Source organism: Protopterus annectens, chromosome 3.part0 (assembly GCF_019279795.1).
Source record: "Protopterus annectens isolate FY-2018-M chromosome 3.part0, PAN1.0, whole genome shotgun sequence".
In the NCBI taxonomy this organism is placed as follows: Eukaryota; Metazoa; Chordata; order Ceratodontiformes; family Protopteridae; genus Protopterus; species Protopterus annectens.
Genome location: NC_056731.1, coordinates 800,718,572 through 800,744,390, shown reverse-complemented (window position 1 = coordinate 800,744,390; position 25,819 = coordinate 800,718,572). Strand labels below are relative to the sequence as shown.

At 40.2% G+C, this 25,819-nt stretch overlaps 1 protein-coding gene across 1 annotated transcript in view; it reads left to right on the top strand.

Annotated features, from left to right (window-relative positions):
- TERT (telomerase reverse transcriptase) overlaps positions 1–25,819 on the top strand; it is a 1,470,615-nt gene that overhangs the window by 65,572 nt on the left and 1,379,224 nt on the right. The window contains exon 2 of the mRNA XM_044065146.1: positions 1,325–3,356. Within this exon, the coding sequence (XP_043921081.1) occupies positions 1,325–3,356 (2,032 nt within the window). The remainder of the gene's footprint in view (positions 1–1,324; positions 3,357–25,819) is intronic.

The following is a 25,819-nucleotide window of genomic DNA, read 5'->3' as shown; positions in this document are numbered from 1 at the left end:
ATGGAGCTCCATGCAAGAGGTTAGTTTTGGATTCAGTCCTGCATAAGGCTGGAACTCCAGACTCTTAAGTTAATTACTTACCATAAATATTGATCTATATTGGCAATTCCAGCCTCTTTACCATTCTCTTTCACATCCCCAACTTGGACCTTGCTTACCTGAACTGTGTTTATGAGGAACTAAATTATTTATAGTTTCATAGTTTCATAGTTTCATACTAGGCTAACTGCCCTTGCGAGCCATTTTAAGCCTAGACAATTATCCCTTGTGAGACTCAAACCCTGCACCTTGTGTTTGTAAGGCAAATACCTCAACCATTAGGCCACCCTCCCAACCATTATTTATTGGGTTAATTGAAGTTGTTACACTAAGTTCTTGTATTGCATAGGCTTCTAAGATGTGAAGAAATCTCCTATTCACCATAACATGTGAGTGAAAGGAGGGGGGCTAGGTAACCTATAAAAGTTCTCAGTGACATTTTAAGTCCTGATATTGAGGATGGAACTGCCTCTCCAGATTTATTGTTGCGGTAGCAGTAAGTATGTAGTTGGCTTCTCCTCTGCAACTGGATCGCCAGTGGATGCATTTCTTTGCTGTGGTTTGACTTTGTTGAGGATAATGAGTAGCTGCTTAGGTCCTGAGAGCCCGTGTTGTCTAATTTGACTTGATGGTTGATGGTGTTTGCACTTTGTGTTTTTATATGTGCATGAACAACGGTCTCCCTGTGTAGCCGTATGCACCTTAGTGACTTGGCACAACATCTACAATGATTGGAACAGGCTGTGTGCTTTATCGCAATATTTTATTGTCACAGTTTTGAAAGTATATCAGCCTGTGATGTTTGTGGTTTACTGCACATAACAATACTCCCAGACTTCCATAATTCAGTGACCTATGTCTGTTCCTGAGATTGGCATACCAGCTCAGAGGCCTAAACCTCTTCTGTTGTAACATGTAATGATATTCCTTGGATGCTTTTCATATCTTTGTGAGTTTCAGGAAGCAAATTAGTTATTTAGGCATGTCAGATGTTAAATTTATAGTTGCTGCTTTATTAAAGAAGAAGGATTCTGTCTCACATTTTTTGCTAAATAATCTATAGTTCTGTATCTTTTTTTGGAGAGAAATTTTTGTTAGATTGAAAACAAATAGCTTTAACATCATCACATGTATGTCTGTAGAAAGACAAATCATTTATCTTATCTGTCTTATTTGTTTTCTCTCTCTTGTTGGGATAGTCTATTTCTAGTCAGTTATATTGACCGAACTTTGCAGTTTATTAGTGCTGATCTTCTAAATGACTTTTTTTAAAAATGTTTTTCAGCTTTCGTCTCAGAAGGAGGTGGTAGCCAGGATAATCCAAAGGCTTTGTGAAAAGAAGCAGCGAAATGTACTTGCCTCTGGATATGCCTGTGCAGATGAGAAGAGCTCTTTACTGATCAAGTTTGCAGTAAACATATGCAGCTATCAGCCTAATCCCACTACTGCAATGATCAGTACCAGCCCTCTGTGGGAAACACTGCTGAACAGGATTGGTGATGATGTCATGATGTACTTGCTGGAAAACTGCTCACTGTTTATGCATGTGCCACCTAGTTGCTGTTATCAGATCAGTGGGGTACCCATCTACAGCCTCATTTCATCTGATCTGAGCCTTGGCTGGGCTAGGCAAAGGCCTTTTGGAACTCGATATAATGTTTTATTGAAGTATATCCAGAAAAAAAGACAGTTGTACAGAAAAAAGTGGAAAGATATGAAAGAATCACAGAGGGGCACTAGAGTTGTTGATGGGAGAAATACGTGTAATGCAAGAAATGTTATATCATCAAGTCAGATGTACCAGAGGTCAAACAAAACAACACGATTAAGTCAGGTCAGTGATGAACAGAAAAACATAGTGGGTGATGTACCAGTTCTCGATTCAACAGAAAGATCTCTTAAAAGGTGCCGTAATAAGGATGGTGATGAGGATTCTAGATTCCCAGCCAGGAAGTTCAGAAAATCTGTAGACAGAAATACAGTGCATCTAGCATCCACTTGCACTGACACATCTGTTTTATGTAAAATACCTTCTTATCCATTAGTAGATCCTGCATTAAAAAACTTAGTCCCCGGCGCAGAAGAACCCTTTAACTGTACTGTTGAAGTCTGTCAGAGTGGAACAGGGTCAGAACACATGCCAAATGCTTATAAGGTGATGGAAACAAAATGTTTGGGGCAGCAAGTTGGGTATAATGAAACAGAGCTCCAGTCACAGGATAATGTAGTCAACAATGAAGTCACTGATTGTCCAGCAAATCCTGGAATAGATAAAGTAGGCACCGTATCTTCAAGTAATGTAGAGTTAAGTAAGCCATTTAAGCAAATGATTTCCAAGCATGACTCCAAGAACAAGATGCATAAAAATAAAATCAAGTTTTCAGAGGTGTACATTAAAATAGGTTGTATAATGTATTCCAACAAGAGCTTAAGAGAATGTTTTCCTAAAACATTTTCTCTGCATCGATTTGTAGGCTATCAGAACGATGGGCAAAGGCTTATTGAAAAGATATTCCTCGACAGCAGTGTGTTTGGAAATAAGACAGTTCAGAAGCTGTCTGTCAGCCACTGGAGAAAGAAGAGACTGCCAAAACGTTATTGGCAGATGAGAACTATGTTCCAGAGTCTACTAAAGAATCATAAAAGATGTCCCTATTTGATGTTATGCAGGCGAAACTGCCCTGTCACTATTTCCTGTGCAAAATCTAGAGGGAGAGCAGTAGAACACACGGAAAAACAGTACAAACAGAGTGATATTGCAGTGCACAGATCTTCAGCAGATGCATCTTCTGCAGTCTGCAGTGTAACTCGAGATGAAGGTCAGCAACAGTTGCCGCAGCCCAGGACAGTTGAGGATATTGACAGAGAAACCAGTCAAGTAAAGGAAGTGACAGCTGCTGAGATAAAACTTAGAAGTCTGCGGACTGTCCAGCTTGATATGACCGGAGGAAGCAAGGACAGATCTCTTGCAGAAGCCAGTGCAAACTGTGAAATGCCTGCAGCAAGGCTGGGTAATGATGGCAGGTGTGTGTTAACATCTGAGAGCCAGAGACCAAATACAGCATTAAAAGAGTCAGACCCTTGCTTACAGGCACTTCTGCAGCAGCACAGCAGCCCTCAGCAAGTATATGGGTTTTTGAGGGAATGCTTAATTCGAGTAGTGCCTGAAGAACTTTGGGGCTCCAGTCACAACAAATGCCGCTTTTTGAAAAATGTGAAGAAATTTATCAGTATGGGGAAATTTGACCAGATGTCCCTGCCGGAGCTCCTGTGGAAGATGAGGGTTAATGACTGTACTTGGCTTCAACTCCACAAAGGTAATGTGTTTGTGGTGCTTATCTAACTGTATACATAGGTGGATTTGTTCGTATAGGTGATGTTTGCATGTTGTTACTAAAATGACAAAAATTCATCTCACATGGCATGTTTGTGATGTTTGTAACATATCCATTTGTGCCACACATGTTGTGACTGGCTGCCATTGCACTTTGTTTTAGAAGGCACCGTTACAAACATTTAGTATGTGAATGCTACAAGGAAGTTGAATGCAGTCATTTTTAAGATCCATTTGCATCTAATAACCTGTTTAAAGTCCTGCTGCTTTCCAGTAGTATATCTGCATTAGTGGTGAGCATTAAGCAAGCAGTTAATAGTTAATATTTGATGATATGTACACCCTCTGTACACATCTGGTACAGTACTGATGTTCTCACCTTTAATGTCAATGGGTGAAGCATCATGGAATGCATAAATCATGTTTACAGACTAACAAACTGCAGTGGTGGTGCTGCGGTAGCATTGTCGCCTCACAGTAAGACGTTGTCCTGTTCGATTCTCAGCTAGAGTGTCTTCTGTGTGGAGACATGCGTGAATGGGCGGACCTTCGTTGAAGGTTGGGCGTCAGGGCCGGCAACTCGACATGCAAAAATCTACTGCCAATCATTAGCAGACCGGAGTTTCACTGTGGCGACCCCTAACTGGGAAAAGCCGAAAGACACACCAACAGACAGTCACTACTGAGAATTATAAATTTCTACTCTGTGAGCCTAGACTTCTAAAAAATAATGTGTGTGTGTATATATATATATATATATATATATATATATATATATATATATATATATATATATATATATCTATACACATACACTTCCACTTCCACTTATGGCATTTTTTTTTTACTTTTGATAACCTGTAATATTAGGATGTTGAATAACCAAGTTAAGAGATACTGAGGATGAGATCTAGCTACCATGAGATCATTGCTTAGACTGAACCATCTAAAAAGCAAGTGTACTACATGAAGCACAATCTTCTTAATTAGCTTATCACTTATTTCTGTATCTATAGCACTCTCTCTCTGTCTCTCTTTGTATATAAAACTATACTTATTTTTTAAACAAGAAATAGCTTTATCAGTTATGTCATAGGCAGTTGTACATTTATATAAATGAAAAATCATATTGACATATTGCAAACATTATATATCACATATAGCGCAGTATTCATTGTATGGGGCTACACATTTTTGCAGCTATGATCTGTGACGAGTGGCGCTATGTGGTTATACAAATCCCGGACTTTCAGGGATGACTATGGAAATGTTGAGGACTTTTTATGAACACACGCACACCGCTGTTGCAAAAGTGTAACTTGCTTAATGCATAAGTGATAGGGGGAAAAATACTACATTGTTAAGGGGCTTTACAAGTATGTGTATGAGTTCGATTCATAGACACAAATATATAATGAGCTAATTTGCATACTAAGTGTGTAAATAGCTTTGAACTTAAGCCAGTAAGCAGCATTTTTTTTGCAGAATATGAAGATGCAAGAGGAGATTATCTGGTGCCTGTGCAACATACCTGAACATTTTTACTGAAGGGGGGTCCCTTGGATAAATGTTTCATTTTGATGCTTGTGCATACCTGGACATATTAATGAAAGAGTTGCTTGGGTGAATGTTAAATTTTAGTCTTTGTGCATATTAGGACATGTTACTGAAGGGGTTGCTCAGGTGAATGTTTCATTTTAGTGCTTTTGCATATTAGGAATGTTACTGAAGGGTTCCCTTTGGGAAATTCATTCATGTGTCAGGGAAGTGCGTGTGTGTATACATGGTCAGCCTGCTGAAGTGATCACTGAGCAGAATAATTGTGTCATTTTAGCGCTTGTGCTTACTTAATACAAACTAAAGAAGGGGTTGCTGGGGGAAATAATTTACTTAAGGGATGGCTGGGGGCAAGTTTGCTTATTTGAACTCCAATATTAAAGGCAATGCACTGCATTTAACAAGGGATGTGAGTGCAGCGCAAATGTTGGGACTATGAATTGCAAAGCCCCCTCATTAGCATACTACTCTTTACAATATTTATCATTTGCATCTTATTACTTTCCAGGTCTTTTGTATAGCATAAATGGCCTGTATTAATTTCACCTTAGCTACGCTCCTTTGTAAGCATCAGGAATACCCCTATCACATTTGCATGAGTAACTGTGAATCTGATGTTCTCAATCTTCATCTGTTCTTGACTGATGGGTTACAGTTCCGACCCTTGGAACAGATCCAGCCGTTATGTAGCTCGCGCCAGTAAAAAAACTCTTGAGCTAGTAGTTTACCCATAATGCCCCCTCTACATTACCTCAGATCTTGTTTTCAGCTTATAGAAAAGATGCATTAGCCTCTCTCTCTCTCGCAGCTAAGTTCTTTATATAGCTTTATTACATTTCTCTAACCCCTTTTTGCCTTACTTAGGTTATTTAGAAATATCTAATCCTTGTCGACCCTTTTCTCTTTGTGTGAGTGCTCCTTTTCTTTAACCTGTACCCTTGGATACGTCTTGCCTACCGTAGTTGGTAGTTCCCCTCTATTCCTTTTCCTTTACCATTGGTAATCTCTCCTACCATTGTTGGTAGGTTTCATCTCTTTTCAAAACTGATAGCTTGTATGTTTCTTGACTTCTTCTCATCTCTAGTCTTCAAATAGCAGATAAACCAAAATCAACCACTGGGTTTAAACATTGTCAGGACTGAGGCAGAAAAATGCCGAATTCGGACGGTCATAAATGTGTGTATTGCTTGGGTGTTTCTCATCTTCAAGCAGAGTGCTGTATCTGCCAGGGCTTATAGAGCCCTGGTGGAGCGTAGAAATAAATGAATCCTTAAAGGGCTTCTTAGCTGTCAGATACCCTAGCAGGAGCTGAGGGGATCCAAGAAAAAGTGGTCTCCCAGTTTGCTACCTTAGAGTCTAGCTCAAATTCGTCCCTGAGGCTAATTGCACATGTAGCCGAAGGGAGACCAGGTCAGCAGGTTCAGGCGTTCCTATTTGACGACACGCTTGGACGCGTGTGTGAGAGTTTGCAGAGCCATTCAAGTCTTCCTTCATCAATGCTCCCTTTGACAGATCCTTCTTGTTTGGCCCCAAAGTTAAGGAACCTCTATCCAGGTGTGAGAATGATGGAAAGACCCTGTCTGCAGTGGGCACACATTTTTCTGGTCCCCAATGAACCTATTCCAGGAATCATAGGAGTGGGAAGATGTGGTTCAAGAAATCCCAGAGGCCTTTCCAGGACACGTGGTATGGACTCCCCTTGGGACAAAGGGGGGAGTTGCAGTGGAAGACGCCATCCTAGAGACAGAGGTGACCTGCAGAACAAGGGTTCCAGATAGTCCTTCTCTGGCCAACCCTATCAGTGCTCCTGAAAGGAGGCCTGATTGCTTGCCTCTGGAGGCAGTCAGGGGAAGATTTTCTTTGCACCCATCTGCCTGACGACAAATAACCACAGATGCCTGGGTACTAAGACTTATTTCCAGAGGTTACCTCATCCCTTTTATTCTTTATACAAGAACTCGGGTAACACTCCCCGATGTTCCACCCAGTCAGAGGGACCAAGCAGCCTTGGAAATACAAAAGCTGCTGAAAAAAAAGAGTCATCCAGGAAGTCCCACCAGACCAGATAAGATCCGGATTTCACTCAAGATTCTTTTTAGTGCTAAAAAAGACAGGGGACTGGAGACTGATTCTGGATCTCAGCATTCTAACAATTTTGTTCAACAGTCCAAATTCCGGATGGTCACGGTTCAGTCAACACTTCCCTTTTTAGAGAAAACTACTGGATGTGCTCTGCAGACTTTCAAGACGTGTACTACCACATAAAAATAGACAACGCTAGAGAAGGTTTCTCCACTTCCATCTAGGAGTCCGTCACTATCAGGGTGCTGCCCCTTGGTCTCACTACAACCCCCTGGGTGTTCACCAAATGTATGGCAGCAGTAGCAGCTCAGTTGAGACTGCATGATTTCCGTGTGTTTTCATATCTAGATGACTGGCTTATCACCGCTTCCACCAGGCATCTACTTTCTCAGGTGACAGATCTCATCCTGCAATTGTTCTTGCAGCTAGGAATCACAGTCAGTTTTACAGAGTTGCAACTGACCCCCTCTCAAGACATGGAATTTATCGGAGCTCATCTCAACACTCTTGTGTGGCTTCTCTACTTCCCCACAGGCTACAGAAAATAAGATCTCAAGTTCTTTCCCTCCTGGGCTCAAACAAAGTACCAGCCCGGCTAGTGTTTTCAGCATTAGGGTCCATGGCAGTGGCAGTCACTCTGGTCCCACTAGCAAGATTTCACATGAGATTACTACAGTGACTTCTTGTGAATCAGTGGTCCATTCTGACCCATCCAATAAACCACCCCATACTCATTACAAATCACTGTAAAAAGGACCTGTCCTGGTGGATGGAATCCAGTCAAATCCTTTTGGGCCACCCCTTTGTCCCTTCTCAACCCAAGGCCATAGTGATCACAGATGCCTCCCAGATGGGATGTAGGGGGGCATTATCTGGGAAAGATAGCCCAAGGCACTTGGTCACCAGTAGAGACCAATCTGCATATCAACATTCTGGAGCTGAGGGCGGTGCTACTAGTGTTGCAAGCATTCTACTCTGCCCTACCTCAGGGAACGATTGCAATCCAGTCAGACAGTATGTCCATAGTCTGGTACATCAGCAAGCAAGGGGGAAGCAAATCATATCCCCTGTGTTGCGAAGCCCTCCAAGTGTGGCAATGGGCCATTGTCTTTGACTGCTTTCTGATAGCAATGCACATGTAGAGGAGTTCAAATGTGATAGCGGACAAATTAAGCAGATGTATTCTACTGCCTCATGAGTGGTCTCTCAGTCCCAAGGTAGTGAAGATCATCTTTCATCAAAGGGGCCAGCCTTTTTGCATCACTCCAAAACAAGAAGTGCAGAAGCTATTTTTGCCTAATTCACCCTCAGGAAGAGTCCCTGAGAGACGCTGTTCTCCTGGATTGGCCCTCGGGTCTCCTTTATGCCTTTCCCCCATTCACCCCTGATCCCTCTTTTCCTCAAGAAAGCAGCCAGGTTGAGAAGCAAAGTGATCTTCATTGCGCCTTTCTGGGCTCGACAAATTTGGTTTCCCTTCCTATGGCCTCATCTAGTTCACCGTCCATGGATTCTGGACCCAGTTCCGGACCATCTTTCTCACCCCCAGGGACTGGTGCATCCCAATCTTCAAAGTCTCAAGCTAACTGCTTGGTTCCTCCAATTCCATTAGTCACCAAGCATTATGATATTCCATCCCCAGTGCGAAAAATCTTACTGTTATCCCATAAACCATCGACCAGGAATCTCTACCTCAGTAAATGGAAGAGATTTTCAATCTGGACTTGCGACATTGGCCTCGACCCCTTTTCAGCCCCAGTGGAAAAAGTTTTAGAATTTTTGGCCAGTCTTATTGGTAAGAGAGCTTCCGCTTCTACTGTTATGGTCATTCTAGCAGCCATTTCTAACTTTTATAATGGTTTTGGAGATCTGCCTTTAATCTCTCACAGACTTTATAAGGTCTTCCTCAAGGGAACTATCTGTTTAAAGCCCCCATTTAAGGACCCTCTACCACCATGGGACTTGACTGTTGTTTTGCAGGCTCTAGTAGCGTCTGCCTTTGAACCAGCGCCTACTTGTGACTTGAAGTTCCTCTCCTGGAATACACTTTTACTTATAGCTATCACATCCGCGAGATGAGTTTCTGAATTGCCAGCCTTATGCTCAAGGCCCCTTACTTAATTTTCCATTGGGATAGAGTTGCACTCAAGAGAAACCCATCCTTTCTTCCAAAGGTGGTCTCAGAGTCCAACATTAATCAGACTATAGACTTAATTGTCTTCTTTTCAAATTTTTCTAATAAAGGTGAATATTGATGTGACAGCAGGGAAATACTGCCAGTCCAGCTATCTGAAATGTTGTCGCTTGAAAATTTTAATATGATTGATATAGAAATGTGACACTGCCAGCCCAGCTGTCTGGAATTTTGTAAATAATATGTCATTTGTGATTAGTAATATGATTCATATTCTTGTCCTACAAATGTAAGAGAACTGTATGTTATGTAATGAGCTTCAAGAATGTAACCACAGTGTACCCTAGTGGAAAAGAAAAGAAATGTATATAAACTATATATCTGTGTAAATGTATGTTTTAAGTAGAAGCTGGAACATCCAGAGTTAACTTGCAAAACTTCAAGAAAATAAGTGGAAATTGTTTTACGATTCTGTTATCTCTCAGTTTCAGCTCAGAGCAGACACAATGTCTAGAGCTAGAGGTTTTTCTATTGTCATGAAACACAAATAATTACTAGGTTGCAAATGTGAAAGTGTTTTTATTGCTCCTTGTTTTCCTAGCAGCTGCACACTTCTGAGAGATATGTATTTTTTGACACAGAGGTGTTAAATTCTAAGTACAGTATCTGTTTAGCCTGGGAACTGAAGTCAGGTGACAAAATGATGTCATCCGAGCTAACCCAGCAGTAATGTTAAATATTAATTTAAGAACTCTCGCAGAGGGAAAGTGTGTGCTTTTGTATCTTGTCTTGGACCTAGAAACATCCATTCAGCACTCCGCATCTGCATTTGCCTTGCTGATACTAAATAACTAGGGTACAGTGATATCTCTTAGATATAGACAGGAATATATTATTAAATGCATTTAAACCTATCTTTGTGGCTGATATTTGTGAGACATATTTAAGCTCTTAGAGTACTTGCATATGTATTTGGTGACACTGTACAGGGCACTCCTAAATAGCCTTGAAAGTCTTGGTCATACTTACCATTTGGATAATAGTAACATTACACAGTAGGATTGGTCACCTTTTGTAAGGACCTTTATAGTAGCTGATAAGTATTGGTTGGTGGCAGTGATAACTACCTTATAGTCTGGGCAGAAGGGGGCATAGCTAGTAAACCTATGCCAGCTTGCCCCAGCAGTGTGCGTGTGTTTGTATATAAATCAAATCTCAAAGTGTGTGTGTGTGTGTCAGCTACTTGGGCAGGGACACGAAGCACTGATTGGACAGAGAGGGTGCTGGAGGTTTTGGCTTGACCACTCGGCTGAGATCTTAACCCTATAGCTATGCCAGTGAGGAGTCTTATTGGGGATCTGGAGAAAGAGGCAGAAACCAGGCTCAGACTGACTGTGCTCTTAAGGGAAATTGTACTTTACTGTCTGTGTACTTGACATTCTCCCAATGTTTTCATCCCTCACTGGTGCTAGTCTTAAAGATTAAGGCTCCTTGATTACTGGGCCAGTGCATGGGCACTGCAATTGCTTACACCTGTTGGATGTTCAAAGACAGTTACGTTTCTATCTCAACAGAACTAAAGAAATTAGAAGGTCAGACCAATTATTTGTTTCCTTTTTTGGTGCAACCTTAAGGAAATCTGTCTCTAAGGTTACCTTATTAAAATGGTTAAGAGATTATATTTCTTTCATTAGTAACAAAGAACCTAAAACATCCAAGGCTGGTGAAGACTCATTTCACTAGATCTATGGCTACTTCAGCTGTCTTCCATTCTAAAGCTTCCATGAATGAAATATGTGCAGCAGCTACTTGGGCTACTCCGGATACCTTTATTACTCATTACAGATTAGATCTGGTCTCCAGGGGAAGAGCAGCCTTTGGTTCTGTGGTTCTCAGGAATAGCCTTCCATAGGGCCATCCATAATCTAAAGTAGCTGGGGACTCTGTTCCATCAGTCAAGAATAGATGAAGATTGACAACATCAGATAAAGAAGTTATGTCTTACCATAATGTTCCGTCTGTGTTGTCGATCTTCATTTGTACTTGGCGTCCCACCCTCCTTCCCTTCCCTATGGATTCCTACTGGAGCAACCTGTTGTCCTTGGACATGGCTTCCTCATTTGGGATTAGTTTCCTTCTTTTGTTCTATAATTTTGCAAACTCGATCTGCAGTAATGTAGAGAGGGGCATTATGGGTAGACTACTAGCTCGAGAATTTTTTTGGTAGAGCGAGCTATGTTATGGCCAGATTGGTTCCGCGGGTCGGAACCATAATCCATCAGTTAAGAATAGATGAAAATTGAGAACAGAAATGGAATGTTATGGTAAGACATAACTTCTTTTTACTGGCCATAATCCTGTCTACAGTCACTGTCATTTGAACATTACATAGCTTATTCAATTCTTGTCTTTTCCTAAACTTCATTCTTCTGCCAAAACATTATTCTGCATGTATTGTTCCCACAATTCCCATTTTTATGTAATTTGCTCCTACCCTTTTCTAAGGATCCCACTTCCAGTTCTTTTATCTCTGTTACTATAGTCACTACTTCTAATATGGTTGGTTTAGACTCTAATTTCCATTTTCTAATAAATGCTTTTTTTGGCGGCCACCAAAATTAAATTTAGCAAGACCTTACTATGTCTAGGCAATTCCAATACTGTATCACGTCAGAAAAAATCATTTCCAAATTTACAACAATTTGCTCACCCAGTATTTCTGATTTTTTAAGTCTGCCAACTCATACTCTCCCAAAATAAATTCCCAATTACCTCTTTTTTTCTCATCACATCTTCAACAGTTGCAGTCTACCTGAGGAAAAATTCTTTGTAGTCTGCTTGGGGTATAAAAATACCCACGCAAACACTTCCAAGAAAAGAAATACTAAATCTTCTAGACTTTGTTACATATTTTGGAGCCATATTTATACATCAGGGCAATATATACATATCTCTCTCTCTCACATATATAGGTATGTATACATCCTCCTGTTGTTTCATTATGAATGGCTTCTCTATTCTCTCTTCCCATTTATTTCTAACCTCCTCTGATTGAATCCTATAGTTATCAAATAATATTTTATATGCCCTACTAATTATTCCTTTTTTAACTGCAGCTTCTGTTCTAGATTCTATTAAAAAGTCAGTGCTGGTCTTTCACTTTGGATACCTTTTTCCTTTCTGTTTGCCTATATTCTGATATCAAGCCTTGATAGAAAAGGCAATCTCTAGCCTGAAGTCCAAATGTATTGTTGGCCTCTTCCCATTTTGTTACCTTTCTCTCTCTAATTGTTTGCTCCCAGTAGCTTGGTTCCTTTGCCAGTTTTATTCAGTAAATTCCAGCTCCCTCTTGCCTGTACTTTTTACCGGATTGCAGTCATCCCTATCGGCAAAACCTCCTTTTTCCATTCTAGTGTTGGCTTAGTTCTTAGGATACTTTCTGCTACTTTATGGATATAATATTATGTATGGTTATTGTTATTCTCTGTAAGGATCTGCATCCATAATCTCAGCTTCTCCTTATTTCTTGAACTTCCACCTATTTCATCAACTGTTTCCACTTTGTATTGCAACATTCTGCTTGTGCTGTGTAGGAGGCTTAACAGTGTAGCTCTGAAATACCCCTTCAAAGCAGCTAATCCCAAACCACATTGTTTTACTGGAAAGAGCAACTAATCACACTTGACTCTTGCCCTCTTCTCTTTCCAAACAAACTGTTCAATCCTTTATTAATTGCTATCCACAACTTCTCCTTTTGTTGATAAAAATACACCTGACCTGTGTATTAAACTTAAGGGACTAAAACATTTTCACTGCTTGTATCTTGCTATCCATAGCCATAAAACAGAGCTTCCAGTTTCACAGTTGTATTATTTTTTGTTTATTTTCGTATCTTTAGCTGTCATGACAGAATCCTTTTTAACCTACACTCGTAAGGAGTCTATATTATAACCTCGAAGTTACACAATCAGGAATACCCATTCATCAACACATAATTGTCAAACGTCCTCTTCACCGAACATCCACATCATCGATTTCTTTCCAAGGGAAAGAAATCAGTAGTCCAACAACCCATGACACAGTATAACAAACACCCCCAAATGAATATGCTAACTCCGAGATTGCACTACAGTGGGGAAAAGGGAAGATTTAAAATAACGGCCAACTGATTTCTTTCCCTTGGAAAGAAATCAATGATGTGACCGTTCACATAATTTACAGCTATTGCCTTTGTTTTATCTTCATTAATTTTGTATCTTGAAAAGTCTTCAAACTGTTTCAGGATGTTCTACAACACTGAAATGTTCATTTCTGGTACAAAATAATAACATCTGCAAATAAAGCCAACTTTTCCTGATTACCATATCAGTTATATCCTTGAATTTCTGAGTCCTTTATTTTCTTTGCTAATGGCTCTAAATATAATGCAAATAACAAAGCGGAAAAAAAGACACCTCTCCCTGGTTTGTCTGTTCAAACAGAACCCCACCACTTTAATTTTCACCTCCGATCCCTAATATATCCTCCTATTTAACCTTATTATTGTGTCAAGGAATGCAAATGCTTCTATTAGCCTACTCATAAAATCCCAAAATACTCTGTTGAATGCTTTCTCTGCATCAAAACCCACCAACAATAGTGGTATTTTCTTACATTCTGCTTCCATCTGGGTCATTATTCTATTAATGTTGTCAGATGTTTGCCTCCCCTCCACAAAACCACATTGATCCATATCTATCAATTTTTGCATCACCTTTGCCATTCTTTTAGCCATTGTAGACATAAGCACTTTATAATCGTGGTTTAAGATCAAAATGGGCCTATATGAATGGACCTGATGGGTCTGTACCATCAGTAGGTATTACAGCCATGCTAGCTTTCTTCCAGAATGTTGGTGTTTCTCCTCCCTATAAAATGCTGTTAAACAAAACCTTCTATATCTTTAAAACTTTTTCCCTCCTAGCTTCTAAACCTCTACAGGAGTAACATCTATTCTTGGAGACTTTCCCTAGTTTGGTTATACATCACCATTTTTATCTCATCTTCTCGTATTTTAACTGTTGATAATTGAGCCTCATCTACCACCATCTAACATTGACATATTTAATTCTTCCATAAACATTTCCATTTGTACTTTTCCTAGATTTCCACATTTCTTTCTTTATAAATATTTTCATAAAATTTCTGAAATATTTCTCATATCCCTACAGGATATCTGGCTATTTTCCTTGTTGTAGGCTCCTTAAGCTTGGCAACAACCCTTTCTACTTTCTGTTTCCTGAGTTGTTGTGCTAAAAGCTTTTGTGCTCTGGAGTTATTAGCCAAAAACAGTTGCTTAACCACAATCTTTTTAAATGCATGTATATTATCAAGGTAGTCCCTTATTTTCTCTTTAACACTCTGCAGTTGCACTTCTTGTTCTGTGGGATTCTCCCTATTCTGCAATACTTTTAACCTTTGTCAGTCCCTCTAAATAATTCTTGTTACTTGTTAAATATATATCTTTTTCTTTTATTTCTACCTTATTTTTAAATTCCACTTTCATTTTATCCCACTCCCTAGCTATATTTTCTGAAGAAATTTCTATCTTCCCTAATAACTCCTGAATAACTTCCACTACCCATTCCTGAAATTCCTCTCTGTTTGGTGGGGAAGCACCAGTGTCTCATTTTTGTTTCATTGCCCTGCAGTTTTATTTTAGTTATTATTGGCGAATGATCTAAATAGTTATTGTATGTGTATCAAAACTTTCAATGAAATGCACGTTCCTGTGAAATATAATTATCTTGCCTAGCCCAGTTTTTAAACCTTGGGGAGTAATATGTAATATATCGCCCAACTCCTACTACTCAATTCATATCTTCCCTACCAAATATTTTCATAAATGTCTTCAAAAATCTACCCTTGTCTGTTATATTTTCCCTTCTAGGCCCCCCAGATGCATTCTGACTGTTGGAAATCAAATCTCAGTCCTTACCTGTAAGTAATATTCCCTTCCAAAAGCTTATTATTTCTTCCATAATTTTCTAAATCTTCATTGTAGCACTTTTAGGTGGAATATAAATACACGCCAGAGTAATACTCCTCCCTTGCCAGTAGCTCCTTACTACTGCAAATCTACCATTATCTTTTCTTCCTTTTCTATCACTATTGAAACTCCTCTAGCAATAATATAGATACAATTTTCCTTTGTCCCAGATAGTCTGCTGAATAAGTATCCTAAAATTCTTTCTTGATGAAATTCACATGCTCACTTCTTTCCAAATGCGTCTCTTGTAGCATAGCTTTTTGTACTCTGCATTTCTAAATATAGTTTTCTATTCTTTTCTTGTGTATACTTTTGAGAATATTCACATTCAAAGATAATATGAAAAGTGTTGCAATTATGACAAGAAGTTATTATTCCCACCTGTTGTGTATAACAGGTTTTTTAAAAATAAAATATTAAAATCACTGTGTTGCAGCCAAAACTCTCCACAACCTTCCAAAGGTATCAAACGTTTTATTGAGACATAAAAATGTTTAAAAAGTATTCATTGAGCACTTTCATCCCCTCAGAACAGGGACTTCATCAGAATACATGCCTTCTATTAAATCCAGCATTTATAGCCCAATGTGTTGATGACATCACAGCCACACAAATGCATTTAAAGGCACAACCACTTTTTAAAAAAAAAATACAGCTTTAAAAAACACATAAACATCTAAACCATATTTACTGCACTTGAAATAAGCTTTCCTAACTTCATGGAAATTCTTAACGTAGCCTTTTGTAAAGTGGTTGTGCCTTTAAATGCATTTGTGTGGCTGTGATTTCATCAACACATTCTGAGGGGATGAAAGTACTCAATGAATACTTTTTAAATATTTTATGTCGCAATAAAATGTTTGATACCTTTGGAAGGTTGTGGGGAGTTTTGGTTGCAACACAGTGATTTTATTATTTTATTTTGGTTTGGTTGTCACTGGAGCCATTGTTTAAACAGTTTTGAGGTTTTTTTTTAAATGTATAGTCTTGCATACACTAATGATTGATAGGTTGATCTTTTATACAGTTGTTTCTTGTCACATCCATTTGAACCTATGTCACATCCTACAAGATATTTTGTTTTAATGAAAACCCTCAAAAAAACACACACACCTCCAGAACACCCCAATAACCTATTAAGTTAATACAAACACACAAAATTATGTACATCACAAAATAATGGTGTAACCCTCCTAATTGGAACATTTGTCCCAGACTGACAGCTACACTCATGGGCTTTAACAGACCTATAATGAAGGTCATCCATGGTAAGTTGCATGAAACAGCCTGTGCTTTTCCTTACATTGAGTGCTGTCTGTTTTTGTTTTATCTTTATTCCTCTACCAGCTGTAGAAAACAACTTGCATGTTTTCAGAAAACATTATATCTGATGTTGCGATTTTCCAGCATTCTTCAACTGAGGGGGTTTTCGATTCGAATCTGATCTGACTCGGCCACTTCTACCAGATCCTCAGATCGAACCTCTCGTGCTCCTCCCTTTATTCATAATGCCCTGCCAGCCTAACATTCCTCAGATTTCATTTGCTGCCATATTGCTAGAGATGCAGATCCTGTAGCACTCGAGCTTTTTTCCTCTGGTAGGCGATCCACTGAACTTATGTCACCTTCCTTCCTTCATCCAGTAAATCTCTTTCTTAAGTTGAGTCCTTTTTTCCCTTCTTCTCTGTCTTTTACCGAGACCTCAGTATTTCTTCCAGTACCATTGCTGGTACTTTGGCTTTCTTTCCCTGTCCTTTTCCTACCCTTTTTATGGTATTCTTGCCTACCATTGTTGCTAGTCTTTCTTTACTTTTCCAAAAAAAACAAAACTAAAGGCGTTATACATAATTGCTGTTTCCATACTTGAAGTTTTCTTTTTGGGCCTTCCTTTTTTAGGCGTTCACTAGGATGGCTGATAAGCCGACTGGCTTCAAAAATGCATCTCCTGTGGGCACAAAATACTTAATTCAGATGCCCAAAGGTAATGCTTCTGTTGTTTGGGCAGTTTGTTTAATTTGTGCCAGCTTCAACTCCACAGATAGATACAACAAACTTGTTTTGAAGGGTCTTCTTCCTTCCCCTTCTTCTTCCTCTACTCCAGCTGGGACTCAGGCTTCTTCAAAAAAATCTGACAAAGTGAAGCCTGACTCATCTCCCAAGAACAAAGAATCTAGAAAGATATCTCTGGATCCTACAATGTCTTTGGCTCCCAGAACCACTTTCAAAGATGTCAAAAAAGTCAGATCTGATGACTTCAGCTTCTAGTGCTACGAAACCAAAATCGCCATGGATCTGATCACTTCTTTGTTTCCCAGAGCTGATACCTTCTTGGCTCTCTCTTCCATTTTTGCAGGAGTCTCCTTGCATGCACTTCAGCCCACTATCCAGAAGCTGCTCTCTGAGGTCTTTCAAGAGTCTGTCCAAGGCTGAAGTGGACAGGATGATGAGGACGTTCCTCAGAACTCGGATCCAAATGGGGTTAATTCTGTCTCCGTCTCTAGTCGGATCAGTGAGCCTGCCTATGACTAGTCCACCTTTAGTTTCCCATTCTCTGGTCTGGCCTGCTGTTTTTGAAGCCATCAGATCCAAGATTCCTGAAGTTGACTTGTTGGATTTGAAGGCGGTTCGTTCTTTGACTCCGGTCATTTCTCTAAGCTACCCAGTTCCAAGTCTTTTGAAGCCATATGACTCTCTGAACTGAAGCATTTGAGCTGGATTCAGGGGACTAGGGTCAGTTTTAAAGTTATTGGAGCCATTCATGACCCTCTGAGCTTTGGCTCTAGTCATTTCTGGTCCAACTCCATCCTTGGGTGGAGTGCTTACAAGGTTTCAGGGGTTGGTGTTGCAGGAAATGTCTTCAGTCTCCCCTAGGCACACTGCCTTTGAGATTGGGGAGAGGGCTTTCTCTTTACCAGAGAAAGGACATCCCTACCCCCTTGGATCATATCATTCTAACTCCTTCAGGTCTTTGCTCTGAGCCTCAGTCTTCTATTCCATTGAGACAGCTAGCCAATTTAAGTCTCCAGTCAGTCTCCCAGGACTCCTCTAACACTTTTGATACCTCACCAGACCATCCCACTGATGAGGTTTCCTCGGAAGAGAACATGTAAAAGGAAACACTTAGATTCTCCTAAGGATCCTGTCACTGAAGACATTGATTTAGATGAAGGGGAAGCGTCCCCCAGATCTCCACCTGAAGATATCCTTTGGAGACATTCTTGAACTCCTAAAGCAAAAAGTTGGTTGGTTTTCCGATACCCCTTCCGAAGAGGGAGTCAGTGTTTCTGCAGGCTTTCAGGTCTGGCCCAGCTACGTCTTGTTGGATACCCCCAGCTGATGAACTTATAGACCTTGTATCTCACCGGGCATGGAAGGATCCAGATACTGTGGAGCCCATTCCTAAGAATCCAGATAAATTTCTAGCCCCTCCAAAGGACAGGACACACTGGAGAAAGGGGGCCCCAGTTGATGCCATAGTTGTGGCAGCAGTTACGAAGAAAAAGCTTGCAGAGCAGAGCTCTTCTGTCCATCCCTCTAACAAAGAATTTACATGCGTTGGACATATTCGACCTTTGCTTTGAGGTCGTTGAATTACTTGGTACATTTGACAGGACTGCAAAGAGATTTGACTAAGGAGCTCTCCAGGTCTCTTTCTGGGTCCATGTCTGCAGAGACCCAAAATAAAGCCTCTTCTTAAGTGGCCACCCTTCATTCTAAAGTTGATGATGGGAACTCTAGCAGAAGATTCCTTTCCTCACAGTAGAGGTGGCCTGCAGAACCAGGGTTTCTAAGATTCCCTCTCAGATAAACCCTACCAATGGTCCTGAAAGGCAGCCTGACTGTTGCCCTCTGGAGTTAGAGGGGGGCATTTGTCTCTGCACCACAAAGCCTGGAATTCCATCAGAAAAGATTCCTGGGTGCAGAGAATTCTAACCAGAGGTTATATCATACTATTTTCCCAAATCCTCCCGGTAAGAATGAAAAGAATCCACTATGTTCCACTCAGTCAGAGGGAGATGAAGTTTCTCAAGGCCATCCATTTGTTCTTCCCCTACCCACAGCCACTGTGACCATGGATGCCTCTCATCTGGGGGGGGGGCACTACTTGGGAAGGATGGTTCAAGGTACATGATCCCCAGAAGAGACCAACATGCATACAGTCTCCTAGCATTTCATGCCTTTCAAGATGCTCTCCCATCTGGGACAGCTGCTATTTAGATGGACAGTTATGTCTGTAGTCTGGTACATCAACAAACAATAAAGAACCGGATCTTACCCACTATGTTGAGAAGCAGTGTGAGTGTGGCAATGGGCGATCTCTTCTGACTGCTTTCTCAAAGCAACGTACATTCTGGGGAAAGCCATCGTGATTGCAGGCAAACTACGCAGGTCCATTCAGATTCCTTATGAGTGGTCTCTCAATGTCAGGGTGGCGGAGAGGATTTTCTGTTGATGGATCCAGCCATGCTGTAGCCATTTTGCCTCTCCACTCAACAACAAGTGCAGTGGGTTCTGTGCCGTGATCCCTCCAAAGGGGGAGTCACAGAGAGAGAGAGAGATAATCTAGTCCACAATGTGCCCTTCAGTCTTCTTTATGCTTACCCTGTTACCTCTTATCCCCAAATTTCTAAAGAAAGAGTACCAGTTAAAGAGCACAGTTATCCCCATTGCACCGTTTTGGTCTCATCAAATTTGGTTCTCCTTCCTTTGGCCTCATCGTCTACATTTGCCTTGGATACTAGATCCCAGTCCAGACCTCCTGTCTCACCTGACAGCTATGACTCATCCAGACTTAACAGGCCTCAAACTAACCACATTTTTTTCTCCAGTTCCACTGATTGCAAACCAGCACAGGCTGTACTCCCCAGTCCGTCATATTTTGTTATCTTCTCAAAAAGCTTCTGCTAGAAAGATTTACAAAAATAAATGGAAGAGATTTGTGTTCTGGGCCCTTAAGAGGGATTTGGATCCCTTTTCTGCCCCTATACCAGCTGTACTTGATTTTTTAATTTCAATTTTCAGTGAAAGGGATAGGTTTTCTACTATTAAGATGCAGCTGGCTGCCATTTCAGACTTCCATCTGGGTGAAAGTAATCCCTCCTTAGCTTTCTCTAAATTATGCAATGCCTTTCTCAAAGGAACTTTGTTACTTAGACCTCCACTAAAGGATCCTACCCCTCCTTGGGATTTAACTGTTTTGCTTCAAGCTCTGACCTAAGACCCCTTTGAGCCCTCAGCCAGGTCAGACCTCAAGTTTTTGTCTGGGAAAACCATTTTTCTAGTCGCTATTACATCAGCTAGGTGAGTATCTGAACTCCAGGCTCTATCTTTCAAACCTCCTTACCTATTTTTCCCCAAAGACAGGGTTTCTTTACGGACCAATCCATCTTTTTTCCTAAGGTAGCTTCTGAGTCTAATATTAACCAGCTCATTAACCTCCCTGTTGTCTTCCCAAATTTTTCAAACAAGGGAGATTTCATGCTCCATCTTTTGGATGTACACATACAACTTCAGTTTTATCTCAGTAGAACCAAGGATTTCCAGAAGACTGACCCAGTTATTTGTATCCTTCTCACCTAGTAAATTGGGAATGCCAGTTTCTTAAGTTACCCTAGCCAAATGGTTAACCAATTGCAGCTCATTTGTCTGTAATAAGAGGTTTATCCTTGGATAAGCCTCCTAGGTCTCATTCCAAGAGGTCTATAAATGTATCCTCAGCTTTTTGGTTAAGATCTTTCATAGATGAAATTTTTGCAGCTGCCACTTGTTTGGTCCAGTGCTTATAACTTTATTGGTCATTACAAATTGGATTTGGTTTCTAGGAACAAAGATACTTTTGGTTCCTCAGTACTTTGGAATTTCCTTCCATGAGGACCACCTAAGGTTCCTCTAGTTGGGGATTCTGACCCATCAGTTGAGGAATGAATGAAAATGACAACATCCGATAAAAAAAAGTTATGTGCTCACCATAATGTTACATCTGTTTTGTCCATTTTCATTCTTTCTCAACTTCCCACTCTCCTACCCTTCCCTTTGCTCCTGGAGAAGCCCAAGAGTATCATCTTGGGAACTGTTTTTTGATTATTTTAGCTCCATCTCCGTTTCTTATGCTATACTTTCTTGAATTCTCTTAAAGTGTTGTCCATTGACTTCTGTGGGAAGCAAATTCAATCTGAAGTATGTTAGGCTGGTGGGGCATTGTGGGTAAAGGGAGGAGCTCGAGAGTTTGTTTCTGAGGATCTGGAAGACGTGGCTAGGTCAGATCCATGACCTCTTCAGTTGGGAAGCATATAAATTGGGGTCTATATCATATGAGAGAATTGCACAAATGGAGAACGCTCATAATATTGAACCAGACCTTGAACTTCCTATTGTGCGGGGCTGCACCCCCCACACCTCCTGCTAAATATATATTCCAGCTCCAAGATCACACTACAGTGAGGAAAGGGCAAATATCCCATTCTTCACTGTACCGCGATCTCAGAAAAAGCACTTCGAGGTCCGGTACATTCGATATTATGAGCGTTCACAATTTGTGCGATTCGCTCATATGTTATAGACCTTATCAGTTGTACTTGTATCATACTTTTTATACTTTTACAACCCATCTCACTTCAACAACCTAATAGCCTATTATCTTAAAGTTGCTTTTGTTCAGTCTTTTGTCTCTTTTTACATTGCAGTGCCTACATTTCTTACTACTAAACAAGAAAGAAAGAAAGAAGGAAAAAAGGGCACATGTTTACTTTAGTACCCTTTAACATACATAAATAACTGAAAAGACATTACTACATATCATGCAGTATATGGGAGTTACCTCTTTCCTTCCTCTTCCCCTCTCCTTAATGTTTTTCCATCCATTAATAACATGAAATAGGGCACATACTTTGGAGTCCCCTACATGTTTATCAAAGTCAAAAAAGTACAGTATTTCCAGGTTTTCTTGTTGTGCCATATTTCACAAATGTGATTAATACTTTGTAATCCCACATTTATTAATTAATTTCAGAGTTGCTGGTTTCTTTCCTTTTGATCTGCATCTCTCAGCTTCAGTCTCTGGTTCATTTCCAGCATACTCTTATTTCTTGTAGTCAACTCCCATGCTTTTCTCTGTTTCTGAAGCATTTTCCTTTGAAACATTTAAAAATATTTCAATGGCATAGTATCTGTATGAGCTTTATTAGACTCCCTTTCTGTTTAATAACTGATTTTTTTGTTGGGCAAATTTTGGTATTTCCTCCTTAGCATGTTCTGCATCAAAAAATGACTTTGATCCTCCAGGAAAAAAATATTCTGAAGATAGCTGGATACAGCAGCTTGAATCTAACATCTGCATCTTGACATTCCCTTCTTGCTGGAATATATTTACTCATCTTCTGACTGGTGTACAGTGAGTAATCATTTTCCACAATCGCTTTACTGTCTCCAACTTTTAATACCTTCTTCTGACACTGTTTAGTGAGAATCAACTCTTTCTGCTGGTAGGATTGCATCTTTAGTATTAAAGGTCTTGGCTACTTTCTCATGGCCAGGTTTGGGGCATACACACAGTGTGCCCTTTCAGTTAACAACTCCTGCTGTTGAATACCAGTCCAGTTGTGTAGTTGTGCTTTCATAAAATTAATACAGTCAGTTCCTTCCAGTTTCTCTGGTACAGCAGAAAATATTTTCCCTATGTGTGCTGTCCTCTTAATTCTACAATTTTTGAAACATCTCTTCTTGATCAGTCTCATACTTAGCCTTTATCTTCATTTCATCCATTTTCAGCTCATTTGAATATCTGTGTAACGATTCTTCCATTTTGCAGCTTTTTGTTATTTGAGTTGATGTACTCCCTCAGTATTTTTGTTTCTTTTAAGCATCTCTAAGGACATTTGACTTATTTTTTCCTCAAAATTAATGGAAGCTATGGCTTGCACCAAAACCGGAGCTTAAGTTGCTTTCTGCTGCAGGATTCTTTTCAGACAGTGTTTTCTCCTCATCTTTTCTGGTTGTTTTTCTTTCCAGTTTCTCTAAATTTCTTCATTGCTGGCATCCAGGCAGTTATTGGCCAATAATTTACCCAAAAAGATAGACTCACTAGCTGTCTTTTCTGAATTCTGTTTTCACACTGTGCGAGCTGAAATTAAGCTGTTACTCTGTGTGCAGCCATCTTTGAAGCCCCTATAAAATTATGTTTATATTCTTCATATTCTGCATCTACCTCTTTGTTCTCCAGTATATTTCAGTTCAGTTTGAGTCATGCCGTAGCTACTGCATATTCAAAGTTTACCTAATGGCAAATTTCACTTTTTGTGTGAGTCAAGACTCTGATCCTTTTCATTTTCTAAAGGTACTGTAGTACTTTGGCTTCTTCTTGGAGACTTGGTGCCTGTCCTCATTTCGGAATATTTATTTTGTAAGAATTTACTTTATACACTGATTAGAAATCATGACCACAACTGATCTCAGATTTTTGCCTTGGAAAACTTGTATTTGGCTGCAGTGACTTTTATAGGATGAGTCTCTGAACTGCATGTTCTTTTTGCCTCTCCTCCTTACTTGATGTCTTCCAAAGATATACTTTGCTTGAATTCAAATACTTCCTTCATGCCCACTGTAGGTACAGAGTTAATTTTAAACCAGTCTGTCCATCTATCAGGGTTTTTATCCAAATATATTAACTCATGGGCATAAAGACTGCTCAGATATTTTGTGGCCAGAACTAAGCCTGAGAAATGATGATGAACTGCATGTGCCCTTTCCCCAAAGACATTGAAGGTAAAGTTGCTAAATAAGATGGGATATAGCCCCATGTGTGCCCTAAATGACCAGCATTTGGTTATCGGCATGGGCACTGGAGGGACTCAGTGGGAAAGGATGGGAATGAGCAGTTCACTCATTCTCGGGAAAGAGATGCAACTACATTATGGATACATCCAGCAATGCTGGTATATTGCTGGAACCATGAAGAACCTTACATAACTATACTTTAAGAGATGTGCCACTTGGTTGCGAGGCTCTAAAGGTGCAGAAGCACAGACACACCTCCTGCAGCAGCTATAATAGAGCTCACAGGCTGCTGAAGGGATGTTGATAGGAAAGTCACAGAATCTGCAGGCTGTCCACTCCCTAGCACCCCACTGTCACTTCCATCATGGACCAAATGATCTGAAGGGCTCTCACCCTTATGGAGAAATGAATGCAGAAAGGGGAGCCTTTTAATTCGGTAGTCTTGCAAGAGCCCTATGGAGAAATGAATGGGTCAAATGTATGCAGAAAGGGAAGCCTTTTAATTTGGTAGTCCTGCAGAAAGAGACACAGACACGGACACACACGGACACACAGACACACACACACGGACACACACACACGGACACACACACGGACACACACACACACACACACACACACACACACACACACACACACACACACACACACACACACACACACACAGACACACACACACACACACACACACACACACACACACACACACACACACACACACACACCTTATAAAGCTGTCAAATGGCACATTATACCAGATTGTTTCAATGTTTTTGCCATTTTCCACAAATGCTTCACTCATTGGTACTGTTCAGTGGTTTCTTGGTCATCCTTTCAGATCTTTGCAAAATGATATAAACTGTAGATGATAAATGGGTGTTCCTTCAGGATCTTGGCTGTAAAGAGTATGTTTCCATTGGAAAGCCACCTACGAGTACTGACAGTGGAGGCTTTGTCCTTACAGTTCTTGCAGGTAGAGCTGTTTAAGGACCGCTTTAAAAGTTATGGAGGCTGACCATAAAACTCTGTGAGTGTGAAGAGCTGTGGTTACAAGAAAATCTCACCTCCATCTCACTGCCTTTTGTCTCTCAAGTTATGTTGTGCTTTACCAGAAGTGTGGGATTCCAGGTTATAGGTACATTAAGGAGATAAATATGTGGGACTGGTAGCATGGAAATTGTTTGTATACCTAATTACATTAATTCTGTTTGGCATCATGCTTTTATAGTTCCTGCAGCCAGAGCTCTTCAACATGCCCAGTATTATGCTGAGTGCCCATAGCCTTTCTTTATCAACACAAAGATATGACAGAGATTAATTTTCATGACTCATTCTATGCAAACATTGTGAAGTACTGCAAGTCTGGGCTCATACATGTAGTATTAATTTGCATTCAATGCTTGTTTTAACTATTGTTCTCATTTTTAAAATGGATATCAGATCATTAGAGTATTAATATAGAATGTTTGATATGTATTGTCTGGGGAAGATGGTGACTGAGTTGTCTTTGTAGCTGTCTCATTCAAGGTCTATTTTGGCACAACAGTACCACCTGGTGAGGACCAGTTGCAGCTGCTAATGGCACAGATATCTGGGGTGCAGAAGTACTGTATTGTGTCAGTACCATTGTTTGACTATCTTCCATGTGGCTTTATGGATACAAGATTCTCTTAATTTGCCTAGGAAGCTTTCCATTGAAGCAAAAGAATTTGGAGGCCTTAGTTCTTTCTTGTTTCCCTAAACAGCAGGGAAAATTAAATCCGGTAACCATATATTATTTGGCTGATTTAAGCTCCATATTAGTTGTGTATCATTTAGAGGCTTCAGGGAGGGACCAGGTCTTGCAGTGGTTAGTCACTAAGGGAGTAAGAGTAAA